Source organism: Letharia lupina (genome assembly GCF_014066315.1).
Source record: "Letharia lupina isolate WasteWater1 chromosome Unknown contig_24, whole genome shotgun sequence".
Classification (NCBI taxonomy): domain Eukaryota; kingdom Fungi; phylum Ascomycota; class Lecanoromycetes; order Lecanorales; family Parmeliaceae; genus Letharia; species Letharia lupina.
Window position 1 is genome coordinate 845,790 of NW_023502993.1, and position 25,439 is coordinate 871,228.

Here is a 25,439-nt window from a genome sequence, read left to right on the forward strand (position 1 = left end):
GCATCGACTTATTCTTATTCACGAGTTTGAGGGGGGAGGGCACGCTTCTCGCAGCCAAAGAAAGGGCATTAATAGACTGGTAGGAATCTTAACGCAGCGAGCGCGAAGTGTTCTAAGCGAGAGCCACATACCTTCAAGCTCCAAAGTGGAACCTTGCATATGTACAGCTCTCCACTCATTCTTCCATCCTCCAAGCATCAACATATCCTCACCCCACAACACTCAACTCTTCCGCCCCTGACGTCGGTCTTCCTACCCCAGTAAAGAGCCACCAGCTCCCGCACGAAGTGTCTATCGCTCTCGCTCCATATATCAAGACCCATACGGCTCATATCTTCGCTGCTCACATATACTGCATCCGCGTCTTCTAGATCTTTGCTGGTACATTTCCGTCTCTTCTGCCCGCCATTTCCATCTTCGTCTGCATTTCCAACATCATCCGTATCCTCATCTGAGTAATCGGAAGCATCGATGATGTCCGACAGTGTCTTGAGTATCAAGATAGTCAGTCGGTGAAAGTAACCAATAATCGTCATTTCCAATCCTGCTGGGGATGTGTCCATGCCCTCCACGCCGGGAGATCTGCCGGGCGACTTCCTTGCTGACCGTGGTCGATCGGGTGAATCACCGCGGTAATTATCGAAATGGCGTAGCAAAGCAGCATCGTGATCTGCTTCTTCGTCCAGGTCTGTGCGTTTCTCGCCAGCCGAAGCCCACCACATAAAACTGGAGTACGCAAGCGCGGACCAGGATTGCGGTTCGGCGAGTTGAGTGTCAAGAGTAGAGGAAGCATCGTCGTAGGTCTCTTGAGCATTTTCGAAGGGGAGGTCAGAAGTCTGCTCCATGCTTGAATACTTGGATGCGTGCGGAGAGTGGCCGCTGGGAAAGCGGCGAAGCTCTCGGCGAAGTGTACGGTACCGACGCAGATCCCGCTGTGTGGCTTTGATCTCTGTCCCCTTCTTGACTTCAACGCGCGGCCAAATTTTCTCTTTAGCTTGTTTCGAGTAGGATGGCGGAATAGTGACAAGGGTATCGAAAAGGTGGTCTTTGTGAGAGAGGATGTTATCTGTGGTACAGGCCACCCACCCATATCCCATGCCCTCATCAGTGAGTTCGGAGCTCGGATTGATGTCTCGGGAGCCTTGAGCTAGGGTTGCCATGTCGTGGACACCTGCTGCGAAAAGTGGCCGCAGGCGAGTGGGTAGAGGTTCGAGTGGGAGGAGGTCAGAGACAGAGGATGGGATACAGGAAACAACTGAGATGTCGTACACTGAAGACACATTTCAGCCAAAGTAACGGTAATTCGAGAACTTTACTTACCAAAATTACAAGCCAGTTCAACAGGCGCTTGGCCCACAAGCAGTATTCTTTTCCGTAACAGCGCCGCCTTGTACAAAGGAAATATCAGGGGCCCGAAAGTGTCTAGTAACACAGGCAGTGAAAGAGCTGGATGATGAGATGACAGTGATTGCCCTGGCGGGGCAAGAGCAGACGCTGTTGAGACAGCACGATGGCGATTGCGCGTTTTGCCGTTGGGCGAGCCTTGACTTTGTCTTCGCTTTGCTTGTCCGTCCGAAGGTGATTCTGCTGCTTCCTTCTGCGAGTCTTCCTCGTTTGGAAGCTTGTGTGCCAGCCAAAAATCTTTCAGTGGCTCTTGATGGTGCCGGAGTCAGCATTACTTTTTGGGGAGGGATTCTGAGTCGCGAGACATGTCTTAGGAGCAGAGAACTCTTTAGACACGTCTGACGACTTATAGGACAGCATCAATGGGGAGAAATTGCCTCGGAGGGTATAACGTACGGGTCTTCGTAGGATCTTGGACGAGGGTCCTGGCCATGTCAGCAACCATTCAAGAGTACAAATGGACACCCACTCACTTCGCCAATTCCTTCAATCCCGAGGCGTGTTTCCAGCTTTTCCCAAGCCTACCATAGCTCAATGGTACCAGTGCTCCTACAGCCAGCATGAGCGCATTTCGATCCGCCTCCTCGGCGGGCTCGTTGAGGAAAGCACTGATGCCAGCATAGCCGTTGTCGTGGACGAAGTATCTTGCATTTGATCAATTTATTGTAGCAATGATAGTGTAGACAGCGTACATGAGATCTTCTCGGACATTGTGTAGCCCAGAAGGGAGGGATTTGTATTCCACGCTCTCGTTGAGTTCTACTACCGTAGCAGTCAGCACAGTCTCAGGGCTGGAAGGGTGTAGACATACACCCAGGCATCGACTGCTTCCATGCTATCGTGTAACTAGTATTCCTTAAGCCCTTGTCCGAGCAGCTATGGAGTTCTCAGAAGCCTACCCTGCCTTGACGTCGAAAAGAATGAGGAAAACGGCGGCAACCGGTGGCAGTTCTTCTGCATCGCGATTGGGAAGTTCAAGATGAAGCGAGTGCCCTCTACGTCGTTTGGCTGTTGACATGCTGAGAGTGAGATGTTATGATCATGGAATATTAACTTCAGAAAATAACGAGTAGAGTAGTGCCGCTATTAATACCGCAAGCGGTCGTGGGGTGCATACAGTGGCTAGTCAGTATTCTGTAGAAAGTCACGATTCTCTCACTTCGCCATCAATCCAATATTCAGATGTTTCTGATATGATGCCCAATTTTCCCCAACTATGCATGAGATCCTGACGATCCAGCTTGGCCACCGTGCAAACTACGTCGCCACTCATTTCTGGAACACACAGGTATCTTCCCGCTCCTGGCCCTCAACGCCAACTCTGCAGCAACATCATCTAACTTGCACTTCCCCTTTCTTCTTGGTAGGAATCCTACTTTACGTATGACAGCACTCAAGCTTCCCCTGTTGACCATGATGTACATTTCCGTCCTGGTATCGGAGCAAGGGGAGAGGAGACATACACGCCAAGGACCTTGATTTATGATCTTAAGGGAGGCTTTGGGGGTTTAAGGAAATGGGGGGGCTTGTATGACCAGCAGATCAGCGGAGATGGAGGGGTTGAACAAGGGAAAGGCGTTTGGTAAGAAACGGTGTTCATGTGGAGAAGCGTGAGTAGAGACTACTATACTGACAAGACTTGCGGTAGAATAGGGATGGCAATGTTGTTTTGCATCAAGATCCTGGCATTGAGCAATCTGAGTTCCAACGAAGCCTCGACGAAGGCGTTCCTAGTGCACAGAAATTAAGTACCGAGACCGTAAGATACTGGTCAGATTTCAATCGCGTATTCTACCATCCGCGATCAATAGTGCAAATCAACGATTACGAGCTAGGTTCCACACTTATGCCATTCGAGAAATGGGAAAGTGGTGAAGAACTTTTCACGAGCATGGATAGGGACGTGGACTTGCTAGATCGAGACGTGAGAGTCTGGGCTGAGGAGTGCGATCAGATGCAGGGCATCCAGGTATTTACAGGTGGAGATGATGCATGGAGCGCCTTTGCAGCCAAATACGTCGAGAGCTTGAGAGACGAGTTCGGGAAGGTGTCGATATGGACATGGGGGTTTGAAGAAGAGCAGGGCAAAGGGCAGAAAGTCGGTCCTGTCGTCCCGCATTGATGTAACACTTGTTGACTGCGATGAGAAGGCCAAGCAACTGCTAAGGACCGTCAATGCCGCGAGAATGATCAGCGAGATGTCGACGCATGCATCTATGTACATTCCATTATCAATACCACCGACACAACTCCCACAGTATGTACACTTTGACCGAACTTCGCAATGGCATACCTCAGCACTCCTCTCGGCTGCATTGGAAAGTATTACACTGCCGACAAGACTAAGGCATGACACCCAGAAGCGCGGGTTTCTTGATAACCTGGAGGGAGCGTTGAATGTTCATGGGAATCACCGGATTGCCCAGCTGCGGTGCAGCATGCTCGATCCCGAAACCGCGCCGCTCGTAATTGCAACCACCCATGGGACTACTGATGATAGAGCGCCATCAGCAAATAACGGCACTCTGGTCGAAGAGGACGGATTGAAGCTCGCTGAGCCAAGACTGGACATGGACCTTTCGTGTTGTAATGCTCGATCCACATCTCCGTTTGCTACTCAGCACGATGTATCGGACCATGTCTTTGGTGTCGTGGAAACTACGAGGACAAAGGTTGAAGCAGCCAGAGATGAAGAAGCGGAGGAAGGCGAGATCACTTACGCACGAAAACGAAGGCGATTTGCTGGTCTGCCAGTCATCGAAAGGTTCGTGACGCCAACATTGTCAAGGATTCTGCCACTGCGGAGGACATTTGCTTATGCAACTAATCCCGTGCAGGTATCACTCCTCGCTTGAGTGTCCAATCCTCGATAGCTTCCCGCCAATTTTGTCGTTCTCGCCGGGTCTCACCCAAGTTGCGGTTCACACCTCGCTTTCAACCACATCGGGGATCTCTAACCGAGTCAAAGCTCTCCAAAGGGTGGTCAGCAGGATGGCAAATCTTGACGAGCGCGAGACACTTTCTAACGGCCTTGGCCAGATCAGCGAAGCATACGAGAATGGCTGGCACAGTGGAAGCGACGAGAGCGACGACTGAGATGGAGTGTTCTATTATTGACATCATTTCGAATACGGAGTATCAATGGCGAAATCGCTACGTGAGCGCCACTGACTAGCTACATATCATAGCCGACAAGGATACGAGGCACAGCTCAAGAACAACGTCCAAGCGCGATGACTCGGCTGGGTTCGAAGGTTGGCAGCCAAGTTATACTTATGTGTTGCGGACATGTTCTTGTCCTCATCATTGGTCCTCCCAACTTTTTCTGGCGGTGAGGGCCATGTTTTAGGATTCAAATGTAGCCAAAATGATGGAAGGCAGACACATTATATGCCCGCAGGTTTATTCCCTTATATCCTGCACCGGCTCGGAGCAAGGGGGGGGAGCGGTCTGGCTCATGCATGTCAGACACAAGATCCACCAAGACCTGAGGACATATGCTAGGAAATCCACTTAAGGGCCCCACTACTGCATTGCTACATCCATAGTTACTGCCTACGATGAACAGGATGTTGAGATATGAAATCATCGTGGGATGGTTGACAAGCTACAAAGGTAATTTTAAAAGACCAAAAAGAAAGCCCATGCTTTGTTTTTTCGTTGTTGCTATATTCGAATGTCTTCCTTGGTGGTGCACTGACGGGAAGGAATGTGGGGCTTGTCGATCGCTGCTCTACGAGGCTAACTGTAGATAGGAGATGGCGGGGTACTTTAGCTTGCCCCGCCATCACGTTTTTCTTTCTATACTCTATCCATGTTGTCAACCACCACTCTTTTCAGCCGGTGAGTGCGGAAGACTGCCCATCCTTTGCCCATCCCTTGCCCATGCGCTCCACACATTATTCTTCTTACCTCCATCTCATTAGCACACAGGCAAGACATTTGTCAGAAAAAGCGGCACTTCTCTTCCCAGTCGTACACATTCATGCATCAGACCCGAAAATGTTGGCGACCAATGTTTAGAAGCAGCCAAAAGGCGTGTTCGAGTGGTAAAGAACCCCGTCCTCTGTCGCTAAGAGCCACAGCACATGGGAAAGCTTCACACCCTCGATATCCTTGCCTGGACATCTCCGATTTCCGTGGTTGTCTTCTGAGCTAAGGTAATCGCCCTTGCGTTCCTACTATTTCCAACTGACCTGGGAAACAAGCTGGAAGGACCATTCTCTACATCTGCGCATACTACTGCCAAGGCAAATAACGGGCACAACGATATCTCTGCTCGCATATGCTCACCGCTTTAGTAATTCATGCAATGAGCAGATGCTAAATGGAAAAATAGGAACTCCTACTCATCCGTCGCGGGCTTGCGAATTCACGGTTCCCTTATATGTGCGTCGTTAGGGCCGCAGATGCTGAGATGCTCGCTTACCTGCCACTAGCTTTCTTCCACCCTTGGCATGGCCTTCTCGACCTGCAGCCTGCTTTTAATGTCGACGCCAATTGTTTTTTGGCGGCATCTTGCAGAAAAGGATACTGAGGCTAGTTCCGAGAGAGAGACAAAAAAATATCGTACAATAATTTCCACGAGCCTCCAAGACGCCAATCCAGGACGGGATACCACTAGCAAGGCCATGACATGCATGAGCTGGCAGATACGAAGCCACACGATAGGATCTGGTCATGTCCGTCTGACGTGATCGTTTGCTTGAATAGATGGGGACGATCCATCTGCAGTGCTTGTAGACCAAAGCAACTGGGATGCCTTTATCATCTTGCCTCTGCCCGCCTCTTTTCCTTCCTCTTGTAACCTGATTTACACTCGCTTTAGGTAGCGAGGACTCGCTCGCTACGGTTCTTCTTCTTCTTTCTCTCGTTTTGTTCCCCTGAACAAGATCCACCATTTCTTCCTCCGTTTCCACACTCCTACCACTTGTGCAGCGCTTCGCCATAATGAAGTCCTTTCTCACTTTGTCTACCGTTGTCGCCGCTACTGTCGCCGCCAACGGCTTGGAGAATCGGTGGTTTCCAGGTTGGAATTCCTCTACGTGTGTTCGTACCTGACATCATCGACACCCTCGATGTTAACATATGATAGCTCCTATCCCGAGACCGAGACATTGACCACTTACACCACCGTCACCACGTGCCCTCTTACGATCAGTTCCGGAAGCGCCTATCACACAACCCTAACTACCTCCACCATTGTAGTCACCAGTTGCAAGGGAGGCTGCTATAGAACTGCCACCCCACCACCACCAAAGAAGACAGCCTCGATCGGGACTGCTCCGCCACCACGACCACCACCACCAAAGAAGACAACCTCGATCGGGACTGTTCCCCTACCTCCACCATCGGTTACACCCCCTCCACTGAAGCCATCCAATGGAACCACTGTGGTGGTCCCCTCCGTCTCTCTACCTCGCGAGACTCCAATCTACTCAAATGTGTGTATCTCTTGGGAAGTGGAACAGGGAAGGAGCTAAAAACGGGGCAGACCACCATTTTTAAAACCAAGACCGAGACGATTCCTACGTCACCCAGTGCCGTGACCATCAGTTATACCACGAGCACCATTTTTATCACCACTACGACGTGCCCAGGTGAGCTTTACTACGCACTCAGGGAAAGTTTTCGACTAACACGAATCGGGCAGTCACGTCGACCATCATTACGACTGGTTCCACAACGGAGACTGTCCCCGTTACTGAAACGAAAACTACCGTCATAACGAGCATCACGAGGGTCCCGGTGACCAAGACTAAAACCACAGGGACCACAAGCCTTACAACGAGATACATAACGTGAGCTTTTCCGGAGCGATTCGTAATTGATCAAAAATCCAACAGAAGCGCTGACGTTGATATTATGTAGGAGTACCACTTGCCCAGTGACATCCACCGTCGTGACGTCTAAATCGTCAATCACCACTGTGCCAACGACCCTCACGAAAACCACAGTACTCACCAGCATTATGACACTTCCGAAACAAGTGACTAATACCACGGAGATTGTTGTCAAGACGAAACCCATCGTCACCAAATCAACCGAGTCGACCAGCTTCACAACGAGCACAGTGTACATAACGTGAGTGTGAATTTCTAGCGCGATTCAACATTTGCTTAGTAACTTGAAGTAAATGCTAATCAAATTCAACAGTACCACGACTTGTCCGGTGACTTCAACCGTCATCACGAAAGAATCTACAACCTCGACAGTGCCTGTCACCCTTACAAAGACCACCGTACTAACTAGCCTTACTACGATCCCCGTCCCCATTACGCCTGTCGTCACCAAGTCAGTCGAGACGGTCGTTTCCACCACGAAACTGATAACCTACACGACCACCTCTTGCCCAGGTATGTGTGATTTGGAACGCAAGAAGACTTCGAAACTAACTCGTCGAATCACCTAGTAACCAGCACTGTTGTCACAATCAGCGAGACGCCCAAAACCGTACCTATCACGCAGACCTTCACCATCACGACCAGTTCGATATCTACATTTCCAATAACCACAACCTCACCCATTCTCGTAACCACACCTGGAAAGGAGACTGAAAACGAGGTTGAGACCCTAGTTCCGACTCAGATCATGATCGAAACCACTATCTCCGAGACCTCAACTACGGTGTTCAGTACTCCACCCCCAGAAACGGAGACTGAAACCGAGGTTCAGACCCCAGCTCCGACTCCAATTATGATCGAAACCACCATCTTCGAGACCCCAACTACGATACTCAGTACTCTACCCCCGGAAAAGGAGACTGAAACCGAGGTTCAGACCCCAGCTCCGACTCCAATTATGATCGAAACCACCATCTTCGAGACCCCAACTACGATACTCAGTACTCTACCCCCGGAAAAGGAGACTGAAACCGAGATTAAGACGCCAGCTTCTCCAACGCCTGTAGTCATGACCACACCGGAGAAGGAGACGGAAACAGGAACGATCACCCCGGAGGTTGAGGCGACCTCCAAGACACCAGAATTTGAGAGTACGCCGGAAGTTACGCCCGCCAGTACCACAGTACCAAGCGCTCCGCTTATCACTGAAGCAACTGAGGGTCAACCCGAATACCCCGTACAAACATCTACCCCAACTTCCACGTCACCGCTCGCTTTCAAGGGTGCAGCGCCCACCAACAAGCCTGCAGTGGCCGCTTTGGCTGGCTTGGTTGCGCTCATGGCGCTGGTCTAAGAGGCCAGCGAATGGCTTGTATTTTGGATACAGAAAGATGGTTATTCTATGCGCCTCGCACTCCTTTTACGACTATCACACTCCTTGATGAAGACATGATGTATGATCTCGGCCAGTCGATATCGCTTGAAGTCGATACTTCTTACACAGTGTAATGTTTTTGGACAAATCGATTCCTGGGTGTATATACCCATTTGCGCGGTAGTTCTAATGGCACCTGCGGTGAGAGAGGAAAAGGTGGAAAGGGGTAAATGAAAAAAGGACCTAGCAAAGTAAATAATATAATTAATTATACGTTAATTACTTTTGCTTGCTTACCTACAATCTTAAGTCAAGTGCAAAGAGAAGCAAGCAAGTGGCAGCAGCACTAGCAGATGACAATCGCGGAGTTAGGTCGGAGAGCTTGAACCGGTGAAGGTATCTCGAAGCTTTTTTCCAACTTACCCTCTCCGCAATTCGTGAGATGCTGTCAAGGCAAACGTGCTCATGTATGCTATGGGTAGATGACGAGTAGCTGTAACGCTCCACGCAGCGGTTGCGTACAAATCAAACAAGACAGTACATTTACTTGACAGTAAAGAGAGTCAAAGGAGAGCGTGACATTTTTGCCGAGGGGGCCATGTTCTGCTTTACGCCTAGGGTAGTCCTACTGTACCTTAAGGTAGGTATACTTTATACGATATACTTTACTGTACAGTACTGTAAGGTATCTTCCTTCCCTTGAGGCTGAAGGTTAGCCCGAAAGTCTAAAGTATAAAAGTCGGCCCGGAATCTGGGCTGGATAAAGTGGCTCAGTGGCCTCAAGGACAAAGAGTACGAGTATCATATTTCCCATTGGGTCTCCCTACCCATCACCCACACCCATCACTCATACCCACACCCACACCCACGCCCACACTCTTCCTTGTTACCGCATGACTACGTCCCTTCTTCAACTCTCTCCCCCCTAATTTGGAGCCTGAGTCTCCCGCACTCATCATAAGTATCCTGGCATCAGCACAGCAAAGCTTGCGCCTAAGGGCGCCCAAGTCTTCAGCATGTCAACAGATTACAACTACGACGAGCAGGTCCCTGGTCCTGCTTCTCTGGAAATAATGAGGTGCTGACAAAGGATCAGGGCCAATTCTTTCCTTACTTCATTCTCACCATCTCCGCCCTCGTCACCCTTCCCCTGTCATACTCCCTCCTCAAGCCGGACAAAGGTCAGAGCCCCGGCTATCCACTCGCCCGCGAGGAGTGGAACAAAACACTGATGATGAATTAGACATAGAGGATACTGCCCCTAGAATCAAGTCCAATTTCAAGCCTGCAGATGACGCTCTTATTCAAGGGCAGAAAAGGAAGCAATGGCGGCGAGAGAGGAGGCTGAAGAGGATTACAACAGTGGCTATGGGCTACTTGACAATGGCGTGGATGATGTACCTGATCATGATTACAAAGACAACTGCGCCAAAAATATGGGACCCCTATAGTATACTGGATATTTCAAGAGTAAGAAGGAAGAAACCCGTGCTAGCACCTGGACGCTGATTGTCCCTAGTCATCAAGCGAGGCACAGATCAAGAAACGATATCGAGATCTGTCGAGGGTTTACCATCCAGACAAGGCGGTGATTGACGAGTCCAAGAACCAGACTGCCGAGGATGTCAACGATTACTGGGTTGAAGTGTCCAAAGCTTTCAAAGCTCTGACTGACGAGGAAATCCGCAACAACTACATACAGTACGGCCATCCAGATGGAAAACAAAGCTTCAGTATTGGAATCGCTCTACCAATGTTCATCGTCACAGATGGAAACGGAAAATACGTGCTACTGGTATACGGTTTGCTTCTGGGAGTTCTGTTGCCGTATATCGTGGGGAAGTGGTGGTACGGGACACAGCGTGTGACTAAAGAGAACGTTCTCCTCGCCAGTGCGGGCAATCTGTTCAAGGAATACAGGGAAGATCTCGCAGATGGAGACGTCGTCAATGCGTTGAGTTGCGGCGAGGAGTATAAGGAAGTTCTAAGTGGCAATAAGATGGACTCAGGCTTGGGCAAGATCGAGAAGAGCATCGCGCGGGAAAACGGTCCTGATCCCTCAGTATCAGGACTCACGCCTAGAGATCAAGAGAAGCTTCAAGGCTACGAAGGCGCTCGCAGGAAAGCCTCTGCTCTCGTCTGGGCCTATCTCGGAAGGGTAAGGCTGGATGGGTCGTCACTTGATGATGGTCAGTGTTCCTAAAATCTCTCGCCCAATACATAACCACTAAAAACTCGCAGAGAAATACGAAGCTGCACCTCTCGCTTTGAAGCTGAATGAGGCTTTCACTGCCATCACTCTCGCGTTCGGCAGCGTCCCACAACTGCTCTCCACTTATCGCGTATCACAACACCTCATTCAAGCCGTTCCTCCAAACGCCTCGCCCCTCCTCCAGCTCCCACATGTCACACCTGAAATCGCCCGAAGGATCGAAGTACGGTTGTCAAGAGAGCATTTGACCGTCCAACAATTCATGTCATTGCCAGAATACAAGCGGCGCAAGCTTGCTACTGACCAACCTGGGGTTCTGACGCCGGCTCAATACAATGATGCTGTTGCTGTGGCTCGCCAATTTCCTCGACTCAATGTTGAAAAGGTATTCTTTAAAGTCATGGGTGAACGATTCGTCACCACCGGCTCGCTCGTCCAATTCGTCGTCAAAGCTCGCGTGATCCCTCCCGGCATAGCCAACGTTCCTGAAGTGAACGAACTAGACCTTGAGGATATCGATCCAGACGAGGATGATCTCGATGCGCTTCTTGGTCGCAAACCATCTGGGAAGGGTAGGAAGGCGAGACTGCGTGAGGGTGATGCAGCTCCGTCATCGGACGTAGAAAAGCCACTGCAACCGCCGCTGGCATATGCACCTTACTTCCCTCGTGATCACTCGCCACGCTGGCACGTCTTTCTCGCAGACAGCAAGATGGGCAAGGTCGCCGTGCCACCCTTCACAATGACCACCTTTAATAAAGCCTTGCTCGATGACCAAGGCAATCCAACATTCAACATGCAGACTTTCAAGATGCAATTTCAAGCCCCGCCGCATGCGGGGAAGTATCCGTTCGTGATGCATTTGGTCTGTGATAGCTATATCGGGATGGACAGTAAGAGAGAGGTCGTGCTCGAAGTGGAAGATAGCGCAAAGGCTGTCGCAATGGACAATGAAGAGGATGAGATCAGTGAGCCTGAAGAGGGTACGCATTTCCATCTCCCGCCGGCATCGAGACACAAACTAACGTAAAAAATTCATAGATTCACTAGCAGGTCAAATGAATGCCCTCAAGACCGGCGGCGTCTCCGGCCTTGCTGCACCGCCGAAACGACCAAAGAAACACACAGCTACCGCTGAGTCGAGTGACGAGGAAAGTGACACTGAGGGCGAAGCCGAGGACACGAGCGAAACGGACACTGATACTGAAAGTGAGGATGAAAAGACGTGAAATGTGGTCAGGATTCTTCCGCGTAGATGTCAGTGAGAGATCCAGGAAGTACCGAGATTTTGGCATTGCTTCTGGCGTCACATGAGCGCATTTGTGGTCAGATACTCCGCCTAGGGGTGCATTGGCTTGCCTGTGTATCATACCATGGTTCCTGATGGAAAAGAACGGATTTTGAAGTCTTGTCAGCCTTCCTATGGCGATGTCAATTGCGTTCGATATACGAAAAGCATTCGTAGGGAGCGGTGGCATGCTTTGGACATTGCTGGAATACGCTTTTCTTGTCTTTGTTGTGTGCAGCACCGACACTCTTGCGGATTCACTCTACGTGGCATCGTGGGGACAACGATTTGGTATGAATACTTTCATTGCTATCTCAATAATGCTCGATAACAGACTCGCTTGGATGCTTCGAATTGCAGTCTTCCAGATCGGCAGCAGGACCCTCTCTGCCATCATGCAAGGGACCCATCAACATCGATCGTCAATCATCATTTCGTAAAAGGCATGAAACCGTCGTATCATCCGCATTTGAATGTCATGCTCAAACGCAAGAAACCAAATCGCCACAAAGAAAAAGAAAGTAAGTCCATGGTCTCCATCATTCAATCGGGGCCGCCTCAAATATTTCGAAACCATGGATTAGGTGCAAATGCAAGCAATGCAAGAACCGGGTGTCGTAACTGGGAGTTCGAGTGACTGATGCAGGAGCCACCAGAGCTGTATATGGCCTAATCTGTCTCGTCGTTCATCTTTGTAGCGGCGCTGTAGCCGACGTGAATCACCCATTCAGATGTAGAACATCGAATCGATTAATCTAAAAGCTGATCAGCTAGGATCGACAAGAATGGAGCCGTGCAAATGAGACTCACTCCTTGTGGACACCTCCAGTCCAAGGCGCTTCGTTCCAGTCAAATTCTTTGCCTGGAGGCCAACGTCCGTTGACGTATTTTGCAAGATAGCATCGGCCGCGCTCGCAAAGAATGTCGGCGTAGTAAGCAGGTGGGCATATCGACACGGCTTTTGTGGCCCTTCCAAAACCATAGCAGCTTTCACAGGTCAGGCGTGCCTCTCTCTCTGAGATGGAAAGGGAAAAAGGGCAGGAGGAAAAGCTTACAGATGATGAGTGATGGTCTGAAGCTCTTCAGCACCAAGCTTCATCTCATCAAGAATCACGACGTAGTGCGAAGGTTTCGCCGTGCCTTGGAGGGCAGCGTGTGCCTGGAGGAAAAAGTCGACTATTGTAGAGTCAGCAAACCCCTCCGTTGTCACATTCAATTGGTTTGCAAGGACTAAGTCAGGACCATAACACAAACCAAAGGCATGTCTAATTTCCGCGTCATGTCTGGGACTCATGGTCTTGCTCGAAACAGGGAGGAAAGTGAAAGTACTCACAGCCTTTTTCCATGGTAACTCCCCGGTCGACCACCGTTCCATTCACGGGATTGCCTTTATTGTCAGCGGTCCTAGCATCCGTAGGGTAGAATCGAGTATGGTGCCTCTTGCCGACAATTACAATGGTGATCTTTGGCTGAGGCCTCGGCCCATAGATCTCCTTGCAAGCTTCCCGAATCTGCTCCAACTCATCCTCAAGCACAGTCTTATACTGACCCTCAGAGACACCATCACGGTAGATTAATATCTTTTCTGGCCCTCGGTTGTTGGTTTTTATCCAGAGTTTGAGGCGTTCTTGCATCATGAATTTCAATGTCGATACCATTTCCTTCTTAGAATCTTGGCAGCGGATGCTACCAGGCCATTGACCGTATTCGTTGTCAATGCTTGCCACCACCGCCGCAATACTGGGCGATCCCTCCATACTCTTGGGTGCCGGGTGAGTCACATCAATACCGACGACCATCGTGTTCCCGTTGTTCAGAAACCCTAGTTGGTTTGGAAGAAGTTGGTTGACACCGCCATTTTTCAGGTTGAATTTGAGTGCAACGTTGGCATAATATTGTGCGCCTTTGGAGAGATTCTCGGCGAGAACACAGACTGAGTGGATCCCAGCTCTGACGTCCCCCCAATATTTCACGCGGGCGTAGGTGACTGAACTGGAATTTGGCAAAATCACCAAAACCATCTTTATTCCTGTGCTGAACATAGCTTTGAAAACTTTCTCGATAGAAGCGTCGTTTGCGTCCTCTGAGCCAGGGAGAGGAGCTTCAAAGGGTTGAGGAGCGGACGGACCTTCGGTTCCGAGTCCATAATCCTTCAGAGCCCGCTTGAACGAGTCGATGTGGTTGCTCTCAAGACGCACACCACCCAATTTTAAGAACGCCCATTTCGTGATCTTGATTGGTTTTGCGAACTGCTTGCCTCTCATATTCCAAGATGCTTCAGTGGGGGTGATTTGAGATTTTCTGCCATACGTCACTGGGGGTGCTTCAAGAATTCTCCCTTGGATCACAATCATCTTGGAGTCGACTCCAACGCCGAATGCCGCCAAGCTTGGGTTGTTGCCTCGAAATCCAATAACCCTATGAGCGCCGTTCGCTATTCGACGGGCGTTCTCAGCAGGGCCTCTCGCGGCGACCAGAATCATCTGTGATGTCTGATGGTCACTCAGTTTGCCTCTGAATGCTTGACCAGGCATTACTTCGCACAGCTCCGGCGGGATCCAGACGGGCCTATCTCTTGTGCCGCAATTAAGCAGCCAGGCTTGTGCTGTATTGAGCGTGATATTGTACTTATCTTTGAAGTATTTCTCAACTGTTAAGATCTTGCCGTCAAATTCCTCACACTGAAACTTCACCTGTTGTGCGTTCAATGGATTAACCTGTAGATTCCTACGCTTTTTAACGTTCCCTTTGTCATCAGTCACGACTTTGCCCTTGTTGTCAAGGACATCATCCAGTTGCTGCGAGAAGCCTATGATGGTCTTGATTTTGACTGCATCGGTACCATCCTTGTGCTTCATGTACTTTGTCTTAACGCGGAGCAAATGGAGAAAGTATTCCACGGTTAGCCAATCACCACGTCCATGCTGTGTTATGAGATCTAGCACATTAATCGCCGGGTAGAAGGGCGAAGTCTGAGCATTGACATTGAGTAGGGTCCGTAGGGTAGACGTGCGTACACTCGAGTAGTAGCCACGGACAGCAATGAGACCGGCCCCGAGCTTGTCGTATGTTTCGGGGTCGGTAGGGTAGTGGAAGAACTTATTTTTACCACTTTGGAAGACTCCTGTATTGAGGTTGGCCGTACGAGCAACAATGATGTTCAAGGCTTGGACTGCGTCCTCCTTTCCTGTGAAGTCGCTGGGGTCAGTAGGGGTCGAAGCCAAGTATCGAAGAAGTTCTGTCGTTGGGACTAGTCCTCCATATGAAAATTTGAAGGTGTAAAGGATTGGATTTGATGCAGGCTCCCGATCTTCTAGCTCTTGGTAAACAATGACGTACTCCTTGGTCCCATCGCGATCGAGAGGAAGCTCCTTGGATGTGATGACGATTGAGCCATAGTCTGTGGCCACCCCGTGACCTATGCTTCGGAAATCCTGATGCTGGAAGAGGAGCGCAAAAGCTTGCCGACGTTTCCTAGAACGCTCTGGTGGCACTAGGGGTGCTTTAACTTTCCCTGTCTTTTTGTCCTTCTTGGGCTCTTTGTGCTTGGCCGTCAGCGTAAGGGTATACTTGAACAGCTTCTTCCCAGCATTGATCGTCATCTTGAAGTAATTGGTTCGTAGATGGATGACAGTGCCCGCGACTCCGTACCCCGGTCGGAGGGGTAGCTGGAAGTCTGCCAGCGAGAGCGTGCTCAAAGATAGACCTTGGTTCTCTTTGACAATTTGATTTTCCTTGGTCTCAACCTCCGCTTCCGGTGTAATGTTTTCTCCTGGGGGACTGAAGTATGACGAACGTCAGTGAGGAAGGTACCTAACAAGAACACAGGACAAACCTGAAGATTTTGGAGCCTGGAGTGTGCTCATCGTCGCCTAACCTCCTAAACGATGCTCCTCCACGACCGTCACCGCGCCCACCACGACCATCACCGCGCCCTCCACGACCGTCACCACGTCCTCCACGGCCAAAGTCTTGGGGATTTGCACCATCACCACGGCCTCTTCCATAAGGATTTAAGCCCCCGTCACCACGACCACGTGATTGGTCCCCACGCCCGGCGCCTCGTGGACCGCGTGGACCACGCCCGGACATACCGACGCTCCCTTGTTCTCGGAATGTAGTGCTCGTAGTGTTTACGTTGAGCAAGGCGGACTAGATGTCCGGATTGTCGTGCATTTACTCCAAAGACTATGATGAGGATGGATGCGGATCAGCTGATGTAGTAATGTTTGAACAAAGGATAATTAGTTGTAGCAAATCAATGATGATTGATTGAAAGCAGATATCAAAGCAGGCTTGACCTTTAGTAAATGTAGATGTAGGAGGTGGGGAAAGAAGATGTTTTTGAAGGGAGGGAGGGGGTTTAAATAGTCTTCCAGTTACTGCGCTAGTGTTAATTTACAGTGTTCAGGGATTCATTACTACCTTACATTCTGACTCGGAATAGAGGGAATGATTTCTCGTAAATCGCTCGGGAATTGTAATCGCTCTGACGTGATTCGCTCGGAGTAGGAGAAGCCGAGAAGGATTAATGCTCTGCTGTGCTTGCGAGAATAGTCCTCCATCATCTACCTCTCGGAGGGGCTACCTGTTCCGTTTGGGCCAAGTCACCACCACTACCACTACCACTACCACTACAACACCCAAGTAGAGCAGCTCTAGAGTCAACTTTATCGAATCTACTGTTATGAGACGCATAGCTCTTTCATGCAAGGAGCCGCGCTAAAGGAGCCTATACATAGGCGCAGTTCCTAAACCTTATCCGACACTAGTTCTCATGCCGCGAAGGACTCATCTTGAAAGTTTTGAAAAGCTTCTTCCATCTACTGTAAATTTGAGGTTACGAAGCACCTGCTGAGCCGCTGCCGTATGGAGTGTAGCCGGAGCAGGTCGTCAAGGTGCGCTCCAGCTCCCCGTAGATTTCTCCCGTTGCAATGATATGCGGCATTCTCCTAACACATAGTCATTCTACCAGTCCTCTAATCAGCGGGCAGAGCAGAGCACCGCTTCCAAGAGCCGCTGCTTGAAGGTCAGCATTGAAAAGAGCGACAAGTGGAGAATCGGCTGAAGTACCGTTGCAGATGGGCGATTCTACCATTTCATGACCGTTAGCGGAAGGAGCATTGATCATCGACTGCAACGTCAGTCTTCATTGTTTGGTAGAAGCAAGAGAAGTGAAGATTTTGGAAGCTGTTAATCCGGTGTAAATGAGAACATTGAAGGATTAGACGTGGAGGCTTCGTCTGGGGTTTGCAGGAAAGCTGAATGTACATCTTAAAGGCCTGTGCATGATTATAATTATCGATAGGCGTTGTTTTCAACCTTAGCAATGATGCAGCTTGTGAGACACATATGCATCATACCTCTAGTCACGACTCCAAGCAGAGCCTAAATAGCTCCATTTGGCTACTTTCTGATGCTGAAGAGACAAAGCTCAATATCCAAGTACAACGTTACAACAAAGGAATGTGCGAGCCCTTACGAACGTGGCTATCTCCAAGAAATTGACGGTCAAGAATTGCTATATTTTTCCGAAGGAAGGGACAAGAACGCCTTTTGAATGTCGACCGAGTAGCCAACATCCACGCTTGACACTTTGCATCAACCAGGTATAATGGAGGAATTTCACATAATTAAAGCGGGAAAGAAAAGTAGAATTGAGCTTGGGATTTGTTGCCCATAACCGACCTGCACAAAGACTTGATTTGGTTGTCGTGGCAAGTACCCATCATGTCTCTTCGACCCAACCGATTGTCTCACCGTACTTTACTTGCTGTCCCTGTTGGACACCCCATTGCCAACCACCCTTTCTTGATCCCTCAGCCCACCCGTCGTCGAAGCTTTTACGACGCCCTTTGGGTGCTTCGAAGACCAAAACGATAGAGCTCCCTAATTGGAAACCTCCCATCTCTTCTCCTTTTCGCAGTGCATGACCCCCTAATATTCTGCTTGCCTCTCCATAAGTAGCTTCCGCAAACCCTGAGTAAAGCTCTCCACGATTGGATGCTTCTTCAGCCGCTCTATCTGCAGCTGTGTCAGTGGTCAGGCTGTTTGTGCGTAGTTCACGGTCGAAGTTGATCTTGATTGATCCAACATTGGTTGCTCCAACGGGTGTGAAGCTGAAAAACCCCCATCGCCAACGACCCAACAACACCACCCTTTCATTGAGAGTGAATAGTCCGGGCAATGTTCTCTGTAAATATGGCGAGACACTGTAGAGCTCTCCTGCAAAATGGCGGCGCTTTTCGGCAACCCATGACGCGGGAGAATGAAAGCGATGATAGTCTCCTGGTGCTAGATACACCACAATATAGTATAGAGCTGTTGGCGTCCTCGAGGTTGAAGAGAACCACGATTGGCAACTGCCGTCGCCCAAAGCAAGGTCGGCACCAACCTCACTCTCTGACGAGGAACGCGGTGTCGTCGACATGTCGATGGCGCTGGAACCTTCTTGAAGCTTGGATCCTGAGAAGAGATTTGGTAACGTATACGAGATGCCATTCACGGTGGCAAATTCCTCGTCAGCCTTGACGATGTCCTCATCTCCAGCCGTGACCGATGATTCCTTTGGCTTTGGACTCTCTTCCTCTGCTTTTGATCTCTCTGGAAATTCTGTGCCCAGGAGGGCATCAAGGCTATACGTCATGCCCTTGACCTGCTCTACTTCTCCGTTCTCAATCATACCGTACTGCAGGACTCTGCCGTCGGCGGGAGACAGCAGGGCGGACGCATTAGTATCTATTGGGCGTACTCCAGGCTTCAGAGTGCGGTAGAAGAAGGAAGCGAGGTTCTTGTACTGGTGGAGATCAGACTCGGCAGCCTCAGACAAACTGAGTATCCAATCAGCGTGAGTGTCTGCACTGGTACTTTCGGCACTCACTTGACCCCAAAGATCCAAGAATATAGCCTGAAACCGGGTACCCGCAAATAGTAGGGTATTTCAAGCTCATTGAAGCGCCCCCACAATCTTGAGACCGCCTTCAACGGGAGAGTTGACATAACCTGTACCTGCCTTAGAACTTGTCAGCTTGAGAGCTCTTCGAGTTGCGCACTTTTTCCCTTCTACCAGGGGCCGCTTGGCCGTATGCGTTTTCTCTTTCTGGGCCTGCCCTTGCTATCTTTAGTCGATTCCAGCGCATCCTGCTCTGCCTGGTGTCTTTTCTTTTCCCGCTCCTGCACTCTGTAGAATTGTACAGCTCCAAGAAAGCCGATACCAAGTCCAACAGGAATCCTGTACTTCCATTGGACCTTGGTGTCTCCAAAGGCCGTACGTAATCTTGTCCTGAAAGGACCCTTATTCTGATGCTGCTCCTGTCTTGCTCTTGCGGAGGTCGAGAACCGCAGAGAGGGTCGCGTCTGCTGGCAGAGAAGACACGTCCATGTCGAAGACTTAGAAGCGGTCTCGTGGAGCGAAATAGGCCTCTGGCCCGCTCTTCCTCGGAAAGACATGATTCACTTTCACTTTCCCAAGTATATACATGAATCTGCCTCAGTCGTCAGACGCTATTCCCACTTCCGGGTCTACCGTATCAGGCATAGTGCGGAGGGTTTCCGCGGTCAGGTTAAGTTAACAGGCGTAACTTCCTTACAGGCTTTTATAGCCAGTCTATAAATAGTATAGCTTAACTTAGTAAGATAACCTATATCCTACTATAATAGAATTTTATAGAATATATTATTCTTTACTATTTATATAGTAGAATTATTTTATTTAATTAAAGATTTTATTTAGATAATAATTATAATCTTTTAAAGTAATTATTATTATTATAATTTATTTATAGTCTTTTATAATTATTTATTAGCTAGTTAATTATTTATTTTTTAAATTATTTATTCTATTTTAATAGAAAGCTCGAAGAGTCTCTCTCTCTATTATTATTATTTATCTTTATTAAATTAATTTATTTTAATAATAATCTTCTATTAAATCTTATTAGATATTACGACTTTATTATAATTTTATATCTTACTCGCTATTATTATTAACGTAATTATTCTTTTTCTTATACTTAAATAAAGAAGACTTCTATTAAAGAGCTTCTTTTTCTTTATTTATAAAAGACTCTAATAATAGCATCTTTAATAGTACTTATCAGTATATATAAAAGAATAAGGTAGGGCTGAGCTATAAAACCTTGAATTCGTATGTGCAGCCAATCATCAATTCGGGTTCGCTACGCTCTTTGGTTAGACTGGCTGAGTCAGCCCGCTAGCCCTCCCGCGCCTCCTCATCAAAAATCTATGTGTAGAAGTCTTACACTCTGAAATAACTACCTCCCTAAGGATGCTGTTACTTCATAATTTCGTAAATTATAGAGCTCAGTGTGCGCTTTCTAACGCTGTAAAAATAATGAAGTTTGGTCTACTATTGGTGGATTAAATTGACATTCAAATATCGTAGTCACATCAAACGCGTCCGGGATCGGATAATAATCCTTCCACCTGTTTGTGTAACCATTATTCTTCCACCACTCTATCAATTCTATCAATTCCACCAATATGAACACAATCGTCTTCGGTACCCCTCGCCTAAAGGTTACTCAACGTCTAAGGCACGTACACCCCTTTGCCCGCCTCTTAGAGCCCCTACTGACGCCCCCAGGCCACCCCTCGACGAATCCGCTACTGCTGGCAATCGAGGCCGCAAGCGAGCCCAACAGCTACCTACTACTGCTCATAAACGCGTTGAAAGGCCCTCAAAAAGAGCCTGAACGGATTCACAGCCATCGTCCTCCCCTATATACTCCTTCCAAGCCAGCGGTGGTGCCTTTCAACCCAGCGATGCTACCTCCCAAGACGCGTCTTCCTCCTTAATCCATTCTTTATCACCCTATTTTAACCATATTTCTTCTATAATTCTACCAATCCACCAATTATAAATATATTCGCCCTCGGTACCCCTCGCCCAAATGTTGCTAAATATCTAAGGCACGTATCCCTTCCGCCCGTCTTTTGAACCCCTTACTAACGCCCCCAGGCCACCCCTCGACGAATCCGCTACTGCTGGCAATCGAGGCCGCAAGCGAGCCCAACAGCTACCTACTACTGCTCATAAACGCGTTAAAAGACCCTCAAAAAGAGCCCGAACGGATTCACAGCCATCGTCTTCCCCTACATACTCCTCCCAAGCCAGCGATACTCGACCAGCCGCTCAGTCAACACTACCTACCCTATCAGCTCAGCAATCCACTCAGTCAGATCGTCAACCAGTCACTCAGTCATCCACTCAGTCAGCCACTCAGCTAGCCACTCAGTCTAATACTCTATAAGAGGAGGAGCAAGAGGAGGAACTACAACAGGCAAATGCGGAGAACACTGCGGAGAATACTGCGGAGAAATCAAGCGGCAACAAGGCCACCATCGTCAAGAACACGGCTCAGCTCTCCAAGATCCCACGTCACATGCTCTACTCAGCAAGCGGAGAACACCACTGCAACTTGGCCTGTCATCCCCACTGCATTAATATGGTATATCACTGCAATGACGTCACAAGAGGAGGATCTACTGCGACGATTACAGTCAATTGGGCCTCTGCAGAAGGAACATCGGACGATACATATTTGGACGAATTGAAACCGTCCGATGTCTTGCTCTGATAGCTATTTCATCATTCGAAAGATTTCACTGCGGCAGGAGATAATGTGGGATTCACACCACTAATTGGCATGTTGTCTCCATTTCTTTCCGGTATTTCGATACTTCTTGCCATAAGGACATGGCCTTTCTCTGTTTTTTGTGGGCAATTATTACGGATCAATCCTTCACACTCGATACACCTTCCTAATTAGGCCTTAGCGCACCTCTCTCCGCACATATGTGCCTGTATACCATATAGATTAAATCAATTTTGTAGTGGTGGAAGTAGGTCAAAAACGCATAGCAAGCGATTAGAGTTCGATTTGACTTAGGGCTAGGGCTAAAATTCGATTTGACTTAGAAAAATCCAACTCCATGAATTTAATTCATGGGCCTTTACTTGTTATAATATAAAAGTTTATAATAATATATTTATAATATTTATAATATCTATATTATTATTATATTTTCGTAACTTAGCGTAGCTTAGTCTAGTATAACTTAGCGTCTTAGCGTATAACTACTTTCTTCGTTTCTTTATAGCTTACGAGTATCTATTAATTAATTAAAATTATATAAGTAAAGACCTATGAATTAAATTTATAAAGTTGAATTTTTCTAAGTTAAATCGAATTTTAGCCCTAGCTCTAAGTTAAATCGAACTCTAATCGCTTACTATACGTTTTTAATCTATATATAAATATATATATACGAAGAGAGGCGCGCTAAGATCTAATTAGAAAGGTATATCGAGTATAGAGAATTAATTCGTAATAATTACTTATAAAAAATAAAGAAAGACTATATTCTTATAGCAAGAAGTATCGAAATATTAGAAAGAAATAAAGATAATATACTAATTAGTAATATAAATCTCATATTATCTTCTACCGTAGTAAAATCTTTCGAATAATAAAATAACTGTTAAAGTAAAATATCGAACAATTTCAATTCATTCAAATATGTATCATTCGATATTTCTTCTATAAAAACTTAATTAACTATAATTATCGCAGTAGATTCTTCTCTTATAATATTATTATAGTAATATATTATATTAATATAGTAAGAATAATAGATTAAGTTATAGTAATATTCTTCGCTTACTAAGTAATAATTTAATATAAAATCGTAGAAAGCATATAACGTGGGATCTCGGAGAGTTAAGCCGTATTCTTGATGATAATAATCTTATTATCGCTTAGTTTCTTCGTAGTATTCTTTACATTTATCTATTATAGTTTCTTCTCTTACTTCTTCTCTTATAGAGTATTAGATTAAGTAACTAGCTAAGTAGTTAATTAAGTAAATAATTAATATAACGTAAGATCTTAAAGAGCTAAGCCGTATTCTTAATAATAATAATCTTATTACCGCTTAATTTCTTTATAGTATTCTTTATAGTATTCTTCGTAGTATTCTCCGCATTTATCTATTATAATTTCTTCTCTTATAATATTTCTTCTATAAAGACTTAATTAGCTATGATCGTCGTAGTAAATTCTTCTCTTATAACGTTATTATAATAATATATTATATTAATATAATAGAGATAATAGATTAAGTTATAGTAGTATTCTTCGCTTACTAAGTAATAATTTAATATAGAATCGTAAAGAGTATATAACGTGGGATCTCGGAGAGCTAAGTCGTATTCTTAACGATAATAATCTTATTATCGCTTAGTTTCTCCGTAGTATTCTCCGTAATATTCTTCGTAATATTCTCCGCATTTATCTATTATAATTTCTTCTTTTACTTCTTCTCTTATAAAGTATTAGACTAAGTAATTAGCTAAGTAATTAATTAAGTAAATAACTAAGTAACTAATTAACGATTTAATTAAATAGATTACTAAGCTAATAGAGTAGATAGTATTAATTAAGCGGCTAATCGAGTAGTATATAGAGGAGAATAATAACTATAAATTCGTTCGGGCTCTTTTTAAGAGCTTTCTAACGCGTTTATAAGTAGTAATAATTAAAATAAAGTAATAAAGAACGAATTAAGAAGGAAAACGCATCTTAAGAGATAATATCGCTAAGTTAAAAGATATTATTATTAATTTAAGAGAAATCTATAGAAAAGGATATATTCGTTTAGACTCTTTTTAAAAATCTTTTAACGCGTTTATAAGTAGTAATAGATAGCTATTAAACTCGCTTACGGCCTCGATTATTAATAATAGCGAATTCGCTAAAAGATAATCTAGGGGCGTTAATAGAGGCTCTAAGAGGCGAGTAAAAGAAATATATATATCTAAAGCGTTTAATAATATTTCCGCGAGGAATATCGAAGATAATTATATTTATATTAATAGAATTAATAGAATTAGTAGAATAATAGAAGAAGAATAATTATATAAATAGATGAAAGAATTATTATCCGATTTCGAACGCGTTTAATATAACTATTATAACTATTATATTTAAATATTTATTTAATTTACTAATAGTAAACTAAACTTTATAATTTTTATAGCGTTAGAAAGCGTAAAGCGAGCTCTATAATTTAAGGAATTATAAAGTAACTATATATATTATAAGTTAAGTACTTTAAAGTATAAAACTTCTATATATAAATTTTTAATAAAAGAGACGCGGAAGGGCTATCGGGCTAACTTAGCCGGTTTAATTAAAAAGCGTATAGGACCTAAATTGATAATTGGCTGCACATATAAATTCAAGATTTTCAAGCTCAGCCCTATCTTATTCTTTTATATATACTAATTAAGAAACATCTTTCTTCTTCGTAAAACTACTTTTTCAAAGTATATATTTACTTCTCATATCTATAATCTTAATAATTATATTTTATAAATTTTTTATAAATAATTTTAATTTAATTTTATAATAGCTAAAATTCTTTAATTATAAGCTATTTTCTTTTAGAATCTCTAATTATCTATTTTTATAAACTTATCTTTAATATATTAATCTTTTATTTTAAAGAGATATTATTAAATAAATAGAGTTAAATTTTAAAACTAATTATCTTTCTAATATTAATAAGCTTATTTAAACTACGATTAGATAATTTATATTTCTTTTTAAATAATACTTTTTAATAAAGATTATTAAAGTAGTTTTTATATCGTTTAATATTAAATTAATATATTTATATTTATAATCTATTAAATCTATTACTATTTAATATATAAAGACTTTTAATTTAATATATAAATATAATATTAAAGATTATAATTATTTTATATTACTCTCTTTAATAAAGAGTTTTTTATTAAATATATTTTTATCTATATAAATTTAAGATCTTATTAATTAGATTATTTAATATAAGTATATTAAGAATATAAACTTTTAATTTTTTTAATTAATTACTTCGTCTTCTCTATAATAATATTAAATTTATTTATTAAATTAATATTAAGATTTAGAAACTTCTTAAAAGTAAAGTTAAAGAAAATAAGCTTTAATTTTATAAATATTTTACTTACGCTACGTAACGAGACGAGAGAAGATAGAATTTAGAGTATTTAATATATTCTCGTCTTAAGACGAGATTTTAATAAGATAATAAAAATATCTTATTATTCTTATTAAGTATTTAATTAATTTAATTTAAGATTATTATCTTTATAATACGCTTATAATACTTCTATAACGTCTTTTAGATATAATCTTATATATCTTCTAATTAGCTTTTTAAATATCTATATCTTATACTTTAATTTAAACTATGATATTATATTTTATATTCTAATTTATCTTAATTTTA

General features: G+C 45.2%; 7 protein-coding genes across 7 annotated transcripts; 3 read left to right on the top strand and 4 right to left on the bottom strand.

Moving 5' to 3' along the window:
- Positions 1-197: 197 nt before the first annotated feature.
- On the bottom strand, positions 198-1,837 carry HO133_006484 (uncharacterized protein; the record flags this gene model as incomplete). Its single annotated transcript, XM_037297382.1, has 3 exons — positions 198-1,270; positions 1,321-1,653; positions 1,801-1,837. 3 exons carry the CDS (start codon positions 1,835-1,837, stop codon positions 198-200), a joined length of 1,443 nt encoding a protein of 480 aa, XP_037147507.1.
- A 36-nt stretch (positions 1,838-1,873) lies between these two features.
- HO133_006485 (uncharacterized protein) lies at positions 1,874-2,422 on the bottom strand (the record flags this gene model as incomplete). The annotated part of the gene is made up of 4 exons (XM_037297383.1): positions 1,874-2,048; positions 2,097-2,195; positions 2,216-2,239; positions 2,304-2,422. The coding sequence occupies 4 exons, from the start codon at positions 2,420-2,422 to the stop codon at positions 1,874-1,876; spliced, it is 417 nt and encodes a 138-aa protein (XP_037147508.1).
- Positions 2,423-2,620: 198 nt separating this feature from the next.
- HO133_006486 (uncharacterized protein) lies at positions 2,621-4,500 on the top strand (the record flags this gene model as incomplete). Its single annotated transcript, XM_037297384.1, has 5 exons — positions 2,621-2,692; positions 2,772-2,986; positions 3,058-3,502; positions 3,555-4,168; positions 4,242-4,500. The coding sequence occupies 5 exons, from the start codon at positions 2,621-2,623 to the stop codon at positions 4,498-4,500; spliced, it is 1,605 nt and encodes a 534-aa protein (XP_037147509.1).
- A 1,854-nt stretch (positions 4,501-6,354) lies between these two features.
- HO133_006487 (uncharacterized protein) lies at positions 6,355-8,601 on the top strand (the record flags this gene model as incomplete). Its single annotated transcript, XM_037297385.1, has 7 exons — positions 6,355-6,449; positions 6,500-6,848; positions 6,899-7,004; positions 7,058-7,205; positions 7,276-7,488; positions 7,561-7,760; positions 7,817-8,601. 7 exons carry the CDS (start codon positions 6,355-6,357, stop codon positions 8,599-8,601), a joined length of 1,896 nt encoding a protein of 631 aa, XP_037147510.1.
- Positions 8,602-9,638: 1,037 nt separating this feature from the next.
- On the top strand, positions 9,639-12,063 carry HO133_006488 (uncharacterized protein; the record flags this gene model as incomplete). The annotated part of the gene is made up of 6 exons (XM_037297386.1): positions 9,639-9,668; positions 9,719-9,803; positions 9,866-10,092; positions 10,142-10,811; positions 10,864-11,817; positions 11,876-12,063. The coding sequence occupies 6 exons, from the start codon at positions 9,639-9,641 to the stop codon at positions 12,061-12,063; spliced, it is 2,154 nt and encodes a 717-aa protein (XP_037147511.1).
- Positions 12,064-12,928: 865 nt separating this feature from the next.
- HO133_006489 (uncharacterized protein) lies at positions 12,929-16,214 on the bottom strand (the record flags this gene model as incomplete). Its single annotated transcript, XM_037297387.1, has 4 exons — positions 12,929-13,091; positions 13,178-13,298; positions 13,456-15,902; positions 15,958-16,214. The coding sequence occupies 4 exons, from the start codon at positions 16,212-16,214 to the stop codon at positions 12,929-12,931; spliced, it is 2,988 nt and encodes a 995-aa protein (XP_037147512.1).
- A 1,636-nt stretch (positions 16,215-17,850) lies between these two features.
- HO133_006490 (uncharacterized protein) lies at positions 17,851-19,571 on the bottom strand (the record flags this gene model as incomplete). Its single annotated transcript, XM_037297388.1, has 3 exons — positions 17,851-18,952; positions 19,003-19,134; positions 19,189-19,571. The coding sequence occupies 3 exons, from the start codon at positions 19,569-19,571 to the stop codon at positions 17,851-17,853; spliced, it is 1,617 nt and encodes a 538-aa protein (XP_037147513.1).
- Positions 19,572-25,439: the final 5,868 nt, after the last annotated feature.